We start from the raw sequence: 12,478 nt of genomic DNA on the forward strand, positions 1-12,478 counted from the left end.
GGCCGTGTTTAAGGTTTATTGGCAGTGCTGAGTGAGGAATCTTGCACAGTGATTCTTTTATCCATCACTCACAGTCCTAAGGACGCAGGCACACCCAATTCATCTAAAACAGTATGAATCACACAGCCTGTTTCAGTTTTTCTATGCTGTTCCAATCTGTATGAGTATTACACGGGTAGCCTACACTGTGGATACATGTGTGTGCATATGTGTGTGTGGGTGGTCGTAGGAGATTACTTTATGAGCCACTGAGTTCTGTTAGCAGTTCTCTGGAGACAGGCAAACATTTTAAAAAAGGGAATCATGTTTACTGATTAAAGCAAGAGTTTCCTGAGTTACCTTTTCTGCTCAGACTTTCCTTACTCTCTTCCTGGTATAACATTGTGCAGGTGTGGGCTCCATTTACCCATCTGTAAACAAGAGGCCAAAAATACCTCCTCCAAACTCACAAAGTCACATAAGTGCTTGCTGCATGAATCTCTTACAGCCTTAATGCATAAAAAAGAGACTGAAAACTTTTTATTCCACTACATAGAGAGTGGAACTCAAAATATAATTCTACAAAAGTTATTTTTTAATATTCATACATCCTCCTGTAATGCAGTTTGTTAGGGAAGGGCAAGTCAACTCACCAAATATGCTAATTAAATAGGAAATACAAAGAGAGCTCAGTTAACATCTGAGAATGTAGATTTGTAAGATGGAGGTAGGGACTAAAGTTTCCAGATGTTTTAAAGGAACAGTTTTAAGAATACATATGCTTTAAAGATCAATACTTTGCATTTTACTTCAGCTATATATCCAGCCTCATTTTGCTAATTTGTTACTGATCTTTATAGTATATATTGCTTACCTGTTTAACTTCAACTGTCAGTTGACTATCCATAAGGATAGCTAAGGCAGGTACAGACTTTACACATAAACCAGTATAAATGATCGGAAACTGATCTACACCCATAACTGAACAGAAGTTCAGCACATGTAGACGGTTTAAAACTGGCAGAACTCAGTCTAAGATAGACTTGAATCGATATGGTATCAGACTTAATTGATTTAGGTTAGGCTGCTCTATCAAACTTTTGTCCTGGATCCCCTACTGACTCAAGTAAGGTTGTTATCCTCTGGCATCCCAGAATGCTTTGCAACTCACTGCTAAGCCCCGCTTGCAGGGAGGCATGCTGGACTTGCTCATGCTCATGACAGTCGGGAGGCAGGGTGGAGATGGAGGCTTCTCTTGCACGGACACAGCTCAGAATCCAAGCAATCACAGAATCTCTATCCTAGCCCCAAATCCTGCCCCTGCTAACTATGATCCACAAGTAGGCAGAGAGGCAAGGAGCAGGGGAGAATGGAGGCTTTTGCTGCATGGATCCAGAAGCCAATCAAGGGTGTCCTGTTACATTTAGAGTAAAGCACGAAACTTAGATCATTTTTATTCAGGCTTTTTCAACATCCATATCTGGCCTAAAAATATAGATGCCAGTTCTATTTTGTACATTTCAGGCACAGAGCTATCTTCATGCATGCATACTCACATACCCATTGTACAGTGCACTTTCCTTCCCAATATGACATACATTTCTAAAATTACAAGTACCACCACATATAGAATTTGAAACCTCTAGGTCATGTATTCTTACAGTGAAGTGGTACAAGGTTGCAATATCTCATTTCTCCAGCCATTTGACCATCCCTGACATTTTCAAATAGATTAGGTGTTCTTTGGATCTCAAACTTGTACCCTGCAGTAGGGAACAAAGATTAGACAGGGGCACTGTTCTTTTGAGACTAAACTTTAAAAAAATATAAACACCCTGGCTATTACAGTATCAATTAAAACCTTCAAACAATGAATTAATATAACCAAGACAGAGACATTTGCTTGAGTTCGCAGAAACTATTAAATCATAGTTCTGTGGTAGAAATTACCTCATTTACTTTTTTTAGGTGTTAAACTTAGGGGAAGATTAGATTTCTAGGTGTACAGTACTCTATATGATTTAAGGACAATATTGCACCCTGAACATGTCTGTGTGATAGCTGGTATCTTGAACTGAAAACAAAAAAATAGCTTGATTCACATATGAGCATTTTGTCTTGCAGCAAATCCCAGACCCTGTCTGTAACTAAGGGATGCTACTCAGATATCAATATTATTAACAATTTCACTACCTTTAAAAGCAAATAATATGGGAAAGGGAGCATTTATAGTCTGAAAATCTACCCAATGTTTCCCATAATGTATGACACCTCTGTAGGGAAACATGAAAAATTATCTGTAGAGGGGGAGAAGGGAAGGTACATACAATAAATTGTATATTGTAATGGTCAGAACCCAGAATTCCTAACTATAGGCTATTCCAACAAGTTTTTAGTTCATTCTGCATCAAAACCTGAGTTAAAAATTTGAATTAAAATGCTTCAGCTTAGTCAAGCTTTAGTCAAACTAGTCTCAGCTTATAGTTCTGGATGTCCCCAGTTCAGTGCTCACTATCAGTTAAGGGTAAAAACAGACAAGTGGTTTAGTGCAGCCCTGATTAGGCCATGATACAACTCGCATCAAAACAGATGTGACACAGCCATTTACATGCTAGGTTTAAATGGCAATTAAGTCGAATTAGCCATGATTGTTCTGAGGCAAAGTGTTAATTCGAATAATTCACAGGTACTTAAACTGAGGCAATGGGTTTGTCCATCTGTAAAGTATGAGATTTGCTGTAACACAAAATGCTCAAATGTGAATCAAGCTGTATTTTTGTCTTTGGCCCAATACGCCTGGAAATCTGGTCTGTCATTTTACAAGGTCTAAAGAAGACACTTCTCCCCCTCCATATGTGACATTAAAAACTTGCCAACATTTTGTCATTTTGATGATGAGAGACATGCAGATAATGAAGCCATCTCACTGTATGTTACATAGGATTCATCTAATATTTACACTGTAGCAACAAAGGCAAATGATACTTCTGACTGCTAAATAACATGAAAAAATATCACAATGAAATTTAAAAAAAAAGTAAAGGTCAGCCCACTTTACTATGCCCGTTCATGGTTAAGTTACAAAACAGATATCGGCTCTATCATAGATATATTCAACATCTCAGTAATGAAAATAGCCTGTTAAAGAGGCAGTGGAGCCAGTGAATAAAGCACTAGGAACTGGAATTGGAATACCCTCCCTCTGTTATATGATTCTTGGAAAACCACTTCTCTGCTCTGTGTCTCAGTTTCTCCATCTTGAAAGTAAAAAGTAATGATATTTTATCCTCCTTTGTAAATGATTTCTATTGCTGAAAAAATGCTAAATAAGAGTTAAGTAATATTATTTTATCTTGTATTTCAACTTGAAGATACCACTGTTCATTATTTTATTCTTACTATTAATGTAACTAATGAGACACAATGGGAGTGTGGTATGTGTTCATCTGTCATAAAGGAGAAAAGGATAAGAAAGCCGACTGTTAATAATCTTCCTTATCACAATGTCAGTACAGTTTGCATGACTTGCTTGAACACAGACTCCTCTGAAGCTAGCTTGAGTCATGCTAAACAACTCCAAAGACTGTGGTGATGGGAGGAACCCACATGTATTTTCTCCTTTTGCTCTGCTCCTACTCATTGAATACATTTGGATTAAATACATGTTTGGTGTCTAAGTCTACAACCCACATTTCTAAATTGCAAGAGTACATGAGTAGGGAGAAAGGGTAAGTAACAGAAGCTTTAAATTGGTTACTGTTGCTAGGGAAACCACTTCCTTGGTACCAGCACGTTCATCACATCTGTCTCTCTTGCTCTGCCTGACGCTCAGAACATCTTGCAGCTTGATGTTGGAGGGGGAAAAACAAGATTATGCTTCAAAATAAGCTACAAGGCAACTTTGGAAAACAAGCAAGTATTTAAGAGGCCCATTTTTTGTTGTTATGCGCTGCCTTGTGTGACGGTTTTGCCTAGGTTTCAGAAGAGGGGAACAAAAGTTCAATCACTTCATCTTTTCACCAAGTACGTCAAATATAACAAACCAGCCAGACACCCCAAATCCAAATAAGAAAACTGGTAGTATTCTCAATTAGCAAACTAAATTACACAACATTTTTGTCCCCAATACTGTACAAGTGTGCCGTTATAACCAGGAGAATCACTATTCTCCTAGTAGAAATGTACAAGCAATCACTGAATTTCTGTCAGGGAGAAAAATGTCCCTTTTTGAAAAACATCTTCCAGTTAACAACCTGAAAGGTCTACCTTGTGAGAGAGTTTCTCTTGCAGAAGTCAGCACTTGTCCACTCCCCTCCCTTCCCAGTCTGGTCCAGAAAAGGAGGGGAACAGAATGGGCTGGGGGCTTTACCTCTCCTGCTTGCTCTTTCTTCTCCAAAGTTAGCAGTCTCTGCTTTGGGGAAGAGGTGGGGGGCTTTGCCAGCTCCCTCTGGTTCCTATTGCTGCCCCTGCCACTCAGTTCAGTGGCAGGAGTGGGATTGCAAGCCTGGGGACCAGGAATCAGGCTCAGGAAGGCTGTCACCAAGTTCTGAGCCTCTGCCAGCTTCCCACTGCCACTCCAGTCACCCAGCTGCTCCCTGACCACTCCCATACCAGATCCCCTAGTTTCAGGAGAGTTTTGCTCCATTGGGGGGGTGGGGGGTTTGCAGCACTGCTTCAGTACTCTGTAGAATGGGAGAACTGGGGCAGCTACATCTCCCAGTACTTTTCCAAAACCAGGATCACCCCTGGGTGAGCAAGGCATGAGGAACAAGGGAAAGGAGAAAGTGCAGACTGAATAAGTATGTTTCTCCTTCTCCCAGAATCATTCTAGTAGTGGGAATTTTCAATGGCTGCAGAGGAACTCCTATGTGCCGCCTTGAAGAGGTGGCCTGAAAGTGATTACAGAGTGGCTAAATAGGGTAGCAAAAACAAAAACAATAAAAATTGTAATTAACTTATTTTCACTGTATATGTTTAAAAGTTGAAACTTATGTCATTCTACCTCAGACATTCAGTGATAACATCCAAATCACATGTTATTTGTATTTAAGACACATTCTAGAAAGAAAGTCATAACATCAATTAATCTCTAATAATGCAGCTAAAGAGTAAAGGCAATTCTTGACATCTAGAGGACTATCAGGGTACAGCAGGGGTGGGCAAAATATGGCCTGTGGCCTGGACATGGCCCACCAGGCACTTTCATCTGGCCCATGGTGTCTCCCAATAAATTGTGCCCCAGGGCAGAAGGGCTTGGTCCAGCCAGCAGCAGCTTCCAGGCAGGGCTCCTGCTGAAGATGCCCCATGGGAACCATCTTGGCTTCCTATACATCCAGCTCGCTGGGAGCTGCAGCTAGGGAAGTGGCAGGGCTGGTGCTGGGGCAATGGGGGTGGAGTTGCAGCTGGGCTGAAGCACAGGGTGCAGCATGGAGCCCACAGCCAGGGGGATGGTGGGAGTGTGGAGCTCAGCTGGGCAAGGTGTGGATGTGAGGGAGGGTGGGGGGTGTAGGGACCCCCTATACACTCCCCCGCAGCCCCTGCTGCTGGAAGCAGCAGCAGGCAGGGGAGGCTCAGATCACTCTGCCCAGCCCAGGTGCTGGCACCCAGAGGGGCACAACTTAGGCCAGCACTGTACAGGGGAGTGAGGCATGTAGCCTGCCAAGCAGCTGCTCCATGCAGTGCACCTGAAGCTCCCACATTAACACCAGGGTAAGCCCCACACTGGAGTTGCTGACTTCCCTGCCCTCTGCTGGGCAGGGTCCCCAGACTCTGCTGGGAGTGGAGGGAGCCCTGGCCCCTGCTTCCCTCCAGAGCCCAGTATGAGGCATCTACACAGTGCTGGCTGAAGCTGTGCCCGGCAAGTGCCAGCACCCTCACCAGACCCAAGTGCCCTGAGCCTGCCCCCACCCAGCTGCTGCTGTAGGCAGTGGGAGCAGCATACCATGTGGGGGAGTGTGTGGGGGGTCCCCACACTCCCACCCTCCCTCACACCCCACAAACCTCACACACCCACACGCTGTCACCACAACCCCCCAACATACACTGTGTTCCTCCACACCCCCTCACAAATCTCCCCACACACCCCAACACTCCACCATACACACACACATACACACTACCACATACACACATACCCAACCACATACACATGCATACAAACACACCCTCCCCACCCCCTACCACACCCCACCATACATACACAATATAAAAGGGTGAGACTTTATTTTTTATTTATGATGCAATCCCTTCTATATATAATACACGAACAAAAATCATGACAAATATTTTTGTAATAAAATTCAAATGTTATAGTAGGTATTTGACTTCTAGAGTATGATTTGTTTTTTTCTGGTTCTGAGATGGTAACCCTCTCCTCCTAAAAGGAGTACTGGGGGGCAAAGAGAGGGACTTCCAGTGGCACAGGTCAGGAGTTAGGGGGTGGGACTTTGGGTCCCAATATGGTGACCAGGGGGTGGAGCAGTTGTCAAGGGGTGGCCATGCGGTCCTCTGCAACTCATCAAAACTCAAGTGGCCCGCCATCTAAAATAATTGCCCACCCCTGGGTTGGGGAAACCTCTTTGAATATGTCTAACTAAAGAGAGAATATGCTCAGAGGTTGTGACCTAACATGTTTTTGAAGTTATAAAAAGTTTGAATTCAATTAGCTTGATATTTATGGAGAGGTTCATAACATTTCCTAGTTTGTTAGGGAATGCCTAAAGTCAAAATCTGATTTGTAATCCAAGTCAAGCACACTTTAAACTACTCTATCACATATGCGGAATCTCAGTGTTTTAAAATCAGCCCAAACCTTTAGGATGTGCTGTTTCTTCTATCTAACCTGTATTAGTCTTACTCCGTCTGCAGAATTCACTTAAACATAAAGATTACAAGGCACTTTTACTCATTTAAGGTTGAGCAATTTAAAACAGTGCTTTCTAATTACAAAAATCAGGAAAAGTTTCCCATCTGTTGTTTTTCTCCTACTGTGAAAGCTGTCAAAGCTCTCCAAGACCTTTTACCAGAAAATAATGGAATTTAGAAAACAAGACCTTATGTTCAGCTTCAGTTGATGAATTTAGCTTTTCAAAAATGTCCATGAGTAGAGTATGATCTTCTCTGATTTCACCAAATAATTTCTACAGATAAGAGATGGTCTTTTCAGTTTTCACAAGCAGTTTACTGAGAGCATATGATATTCATCGTAGAAATGATATTGATTAGGTTTGATTAAACATAGGTCATGTGTTCCTGGATAACTGATCCACCAGGACTTCTCAGGGAAACCAAATCTCATGTTGTAATTAGACCTCACATAGCTTTAGATATTCTTCACTGTAAAGTAGTTGGCTAGAAAGTTTGTGGTAAATGAACACAAAAGACATGAAACAAAGTAAAACAATTTACAGTGTTTTTATCAGAGATATTCTCAGCTATGATCCCAAGCCACAATAACATGTTCTTTCCCACTCCAAAAATATGTTTTGTCTTTCTCCATTTTGAATTTGAGAGAATGCAACAAAATGTGATTACAGTGGATGGCAGAAGAATAGGTATTGCATTACCCTTTTTCTCATTGTTTACATGCATTTTTTCTTAGAAATTACTCTTTGGTAATAATATACTTAGGTAAAGGATTCTTAACAAAATGTGTATACTATATTTTCATAGTAGTAATTCCTGATATAGGCTCAAGTTTTTGGAATGAATCTTTATATTTCCCCCTAAAAGTTATATTTATTAGGATGCATGAACATTTGTGTGTTCATTCTAGAAGAGAGGCACATAGTAAAAATGTATACCTTTACTGAGTACCAAACAAGTTGCTCATAGTTAATATTTTCTTCTCATTTGAAAGGTGTCACTGGTGCTACAAATTTAAGGGCAATTCCCTCTACCTAAAGCTAAAGAATATAATAGGAACTAACAACTTCCTGAAAAATATATTTTTAAAAGGTGATTAATAGTATGCTGTACTTCTGATGGCTGAAGTATAGCTACCCTCTGGGTGCATTTACAGCACACTCCCTGGGCATAGTGCACCACTATGGCAACGTAGCAGTGAAATCTACCTATGCAACATGAACATGGTGCAGTAACCACCCATACTGCTTTAGTACTTCCAGAAGGACATACTAAAGCACAGCACCATAGCAACAGCGCCATATGGCAATATGTAGACACACCCTCTGAGTCTTAAATTTGGTCAGGCATGCAATACAACTTCAGTCATAGTAGTGAAGAAAAAGTCCATTTTATAAGACTGCCTTGTGACTCCATACCAGAATAAGCAAGAGACCATAACCAAATATAACTGCTAGAGACATTGGCTCCAAGTAATCGCTTTGCTCTGACTAGCACTTAGTCCATTTACTGACATATAATTCTATAGACCAGATCTGATATATTGACAGATTTCAAAAAAAAACACTAGCATACAGCAAGAGCGTGAAATGGTAGCGTTAAGCGTTTGTGTTTATTGGCTGAGACATGTTGAGTATCCTAAAGTAAAGCTAAGGGTTATATCTTCTCATTACTTGCATTTATAACATTTTTAAAAATGGGAACAGAATTAAACACTAAACTTGATATTTTTTTTACAGGTTCAAGATGCATTCAGATGTCGATTAAGAAACTGCCAAGATCCAATCAATGCAGATTCTTCTAGTTCTTTTCCTAATGGGCATGCTCAAATTATGGTTAGTTTTTATATTATCCTTGACTTCTAAATATATGTTCCTAGCCACAGTAAAACGTACATACAATACTGCATAGATTAAGTATGTGTACATGAAATATTAATATAGGTCATAAGTATAAGTCTGACTTCAGCTTGTTATCTATTTTCTGAAATTTCTTAGAAATGTTCAAGTTGTTGGTTCAGTAGTCTGTTGAATAACACTATCCTGTGCTAATTCTCTGCATACCAAGGTACTAAAACATCAAAGATTCTGCCTTTGTGGACAAATGGAACAACAAAATCTGTGTAGATTGTGATTTGTCAGGGTTAAATGGAGAAAAGAGACCAACCTCCTGAATTTTTATATCCATAAGTAATAGTAATACTCAATAGTAATCTTTCTAGGAAACTTAACAGGATTCCTGCTTCCCCTGCTTCAAAAGAAAAATAAAAGAATACATCAGACTGTCAGACTGAGAGAAAGGTGGGAGGGGAGGAGGTGGGAGTCTATAGGAGGTCTGTAGAGAACTGGCTAGCAGGAATCACTGAAAGCATATGCATATTGTTCTGGATTTCCTAATAATCCTAGATGTATAGTAGGCCTGTGTGAAGCTTCTAGTATTAGCTTCAGATTCAGATCCAGCTGATTTGGGGGACAGTGATTCAAACTGGTGATTTGAATCACTGCCCCAAATTGATTCAGCTGAATCTGATTTGGAGATTTGGCCGCTGCTGAATCAGCCAAGTCTCCAAACTTGCCGTATCCCCCACCTGCTCTCCCAGCCCTGTCAATGGCTGCCCCACCCAGCCCCAGCAACCCAGCTCTTTAAAAAAAAAAGTAAACCCCACACTCACTGGCTCGTGCCAGTTGGGGCTGGGAGGGTGATCCCTGCTGCACCCCACTGCTCCACACCATGTGGGGGGGTTCTGCCACAAGTCCCCAGAAGCGCCTATGGCTGTAGCCGGTGAGTACGAAGCTTTTTTTTTTAAAGCTCCAGGACATGGGCTTGACAGGGCAGCCAATGACAGTGCTGGGAGAGTAGGCAGGGGTCAGGGGCACTCAGGGGGGCTTGGGGAGCAGGCAGGAGATGGGGCCTGGCTGGAGTCCTCCCCAGGTCCCCTCCCCACTCCTCCAGTCCCCCACCCCCTCCCCCTACTTACTGGCATGTAGTCTGGGTCCAGCTCCCTGCAATGGTGAGCAAGGACTGAATCTCTGAATCTTTCGCCAAATCTTTTCCAAATCGATTCAGAGGCTTCAAATAGTTTCAGGCCTTTTTATTGGTCTCCTGATTTGATTCGGATTTGGAGATTCAGGCACCAAATTGGGCCAAATCTCCTCTGAATCAAATCAGCACCTGAAGCTTTACAAAGCCTTAATGTATAGCAGTGCCAAAAACTGACCTCACTGATGATATTGGGAGTTTCTCAACAAACATGGCCAGGTCCTAGAAGATGCAATGCTGTCCTAGGAAATACCTTTGAAAGAACTGTTGGAGCAAAGGAAGTCAGTGTTTGGATACCACAAGAAAGAGTTGGCCTTAATTAAACAACTTTTTGTAAAAATGCCTTTTATGTGGAAACAATTTATCATTATGTTATTTAATATATGCACATCAATAAAGCTGTACAAACTATGACGGCAAAACTGAAATGTTCTTAGACTCTGTTCCAAGTTAAATAGTATTTATAATAATTGTGAAGGGTGACCTTGGATTTTTAAGTATTCACGCTTTATTCTTAAATCTGACAGGCTCTTTTTCCCCTCAGATGAATAATAGCTCCTTTAATGGGGGTAATGAGCTTACTTTAGTTGCGGGGATATATAGAATGTAAGATAACAAATACTACATTTAATAAGAATATTTCAGATAGTCAATTAATTTAATGAAGATTACTCATGATATTGTGTGGTCCAGGTTCTTTTCTCCTCTTTATGTAATCACTTTGAAAAGCTTCCTTTAAAATGACCCTTCTACGGCATATTAGAAAATTCTCTTTCAAGTAAATATGAAACTATACACTGTGTCATCGTACCAAAATTACATACAGTATTTCCATCTATTTTATACTTTTTTTCCAGTCAGGCAGCATATTTTGAAAACAACCTAGTTATACTTTAGGAAATGTTGTATTGCTCTACTGTTATAAAACAATAAAATCCATCTTCCTAGCAACAGGAAACCATTTATAAGATACTATGACTCTATAACTAGAACATTTTGGAAACATAGGTTGGCAGACAATATTGCAGTTTAGTTTTTAGTTAATAATAAAAGTCTTGTTTCATTGTTCTTGTTACAGACAGATTTTGAAAAAGATGTGGACATTGCTTGTCGGTCAGGTAAGAGTATTGGAACAGTATGTATTAAAAAGAAATATATTCTTGTCATTGGGAAATAAGGGAAAGAAACAAAAAATATCTGGGTTTACCTCATTACAAAAAAAAAATTATTTTATTTTTTTACAGCAGTGATGCCACTATACAGATATATTGTTCTCACTGTAAAATAAGATCATCCAAGTACCTTTTAATAGAATTCAGTTAATTGATAAGCATTCCACAAGTTTTTTTGTACCTTAGAAAACAGGTGCTGTCAACTTGACACAAACAAAAAAAATTACTTTCCCATTAACACGCAAAATATGAAACAGCCATGCAAACAAAGCACTGAAAATTGGTTTTCTAAGGGCACTTTTAAATCAATGCAGACAATATAGAGAGGCTATATCAATCAGTGTATGTCCTAAAGAGGGTAACTTTCTCAAGATCTATCTAAAGTTTACAGCAGATTAAGCAGCACAGTAGCGGAAAATAAAAATGTATTTTTAATTCCATATTATAGCTACAAATTATTATGCTACAGCATCTCAGCACTCTGAATTATAATTGGGTCAGCTTTTTTCTGCTTGTGCATGTTAAAAACACTATTCTTCAGTAATTTATCCAGTCAGCAAAGTTTAAATGTAAAAAAATGAAAAATGAATTATCTTTGCATTCCATTGGAAATGTTCTGATATATTTTTCACAATGAACATTTTTTCCTTATTTACTAATGTTTACTACTACTAATGTACTTTGGATGAGGCAAAACAATGAAATATAGAAATAAATGCATTCCTATCACTTGCATCGTGAAAAGTCTTAATCTGTGTAGGTGCATTTGTAAGCTAAGCAGTACAGAAAGTCATGGTGAGGATACCCTTAAGAAAGATGCTCTTAATGCAAACATGAGTGGGCTTCACAATGAAGAATTAAGTGAGTAAAATTCAGTTTCTTATAATAAAAGATTTAACAGTAGGTGACTGGCTGAGGTAGCTTGACATGTGTGATTAGTAACAGTGTAATAACCCCTTTGCATTACCTAAAATAGACTTTATTTTTATTTTATTTTTCATTTTTGCTATGTAATGGTATTGGATCATTAAAAAGCCCCAAGTTCTCACTTATGTATCTTTGCTTTAGGCAAATAATTCATTCTTGTAATTGAAAAATTAGACACAATCATGTATGATTTAATACAATGGGATGTTTTAGTGAGGGGATTATTATTCTTCATATCAGGGAACTGACACATACAGTAACATCTGGGGCATCATGAGCCTCAGGATACAGAAAACGGACTAAATGTACCACTTTGGGTAATTCTGGACCTCTCATTATCTAACCCACACAATCCTAATTTGGGTGACCATGCCAGAGCTATTATATTTTAATACATACCTTTAAAAAGGAAAGAGGGGAATGGTCATATGCAAATAAAAGACTGCCAGCATTACTCTTTAAATTGATTTTTTTTTTTTTTTTTTGCAGACACTTCA

At 39.7% G+C, this 12,478-nt stretch overlaps 1 protein-coding gene across 3 annotated transcripts in view; it reads left to right on the forward strand.

The window, feature by feature from the left end:
* The window catches only part of ADGRB3 (adhesion G protein-coupled receptor B3), a 706,322-nt gene that overhangs the window by 664,877 nt on the left and 28,967 nt on the right, over positions 1 to 12,478 (forward strand). For all 3 annotated transcript variants that reach the window (XM_090034594.1, XM_090034587.1, XM_090034599.1), the window contains 2 exons: positions 8,583 to 8,678; positions 10,961 to 11,000. In XM_090034594.1, the coding sequence (XP_089890720.1) occupies positions 8,583 to 8,678; positions 10,961 to 11,000 (136 nt within the window). The remainder of the gene's footprint in view (positions 1 to 8,582; positions 8,679 to 10,960; positions 11,001 to 12,478) is intronic.

This window comes from Crocodylus siamensis, chromosome 1, assembly GCF_052110815.1.
Source record: "Crocodylus siamensis isolate JL-2025a chromosome 1, ASM5211081v1, whole genome shotgun sequence".
Taxonomy (NCBI): domain Eukaryota; kingdom Metazoa; phylum Chordata; order Crocodylia; family Crocodylidae; genus Crocodylus; species Crocodylus siamensis.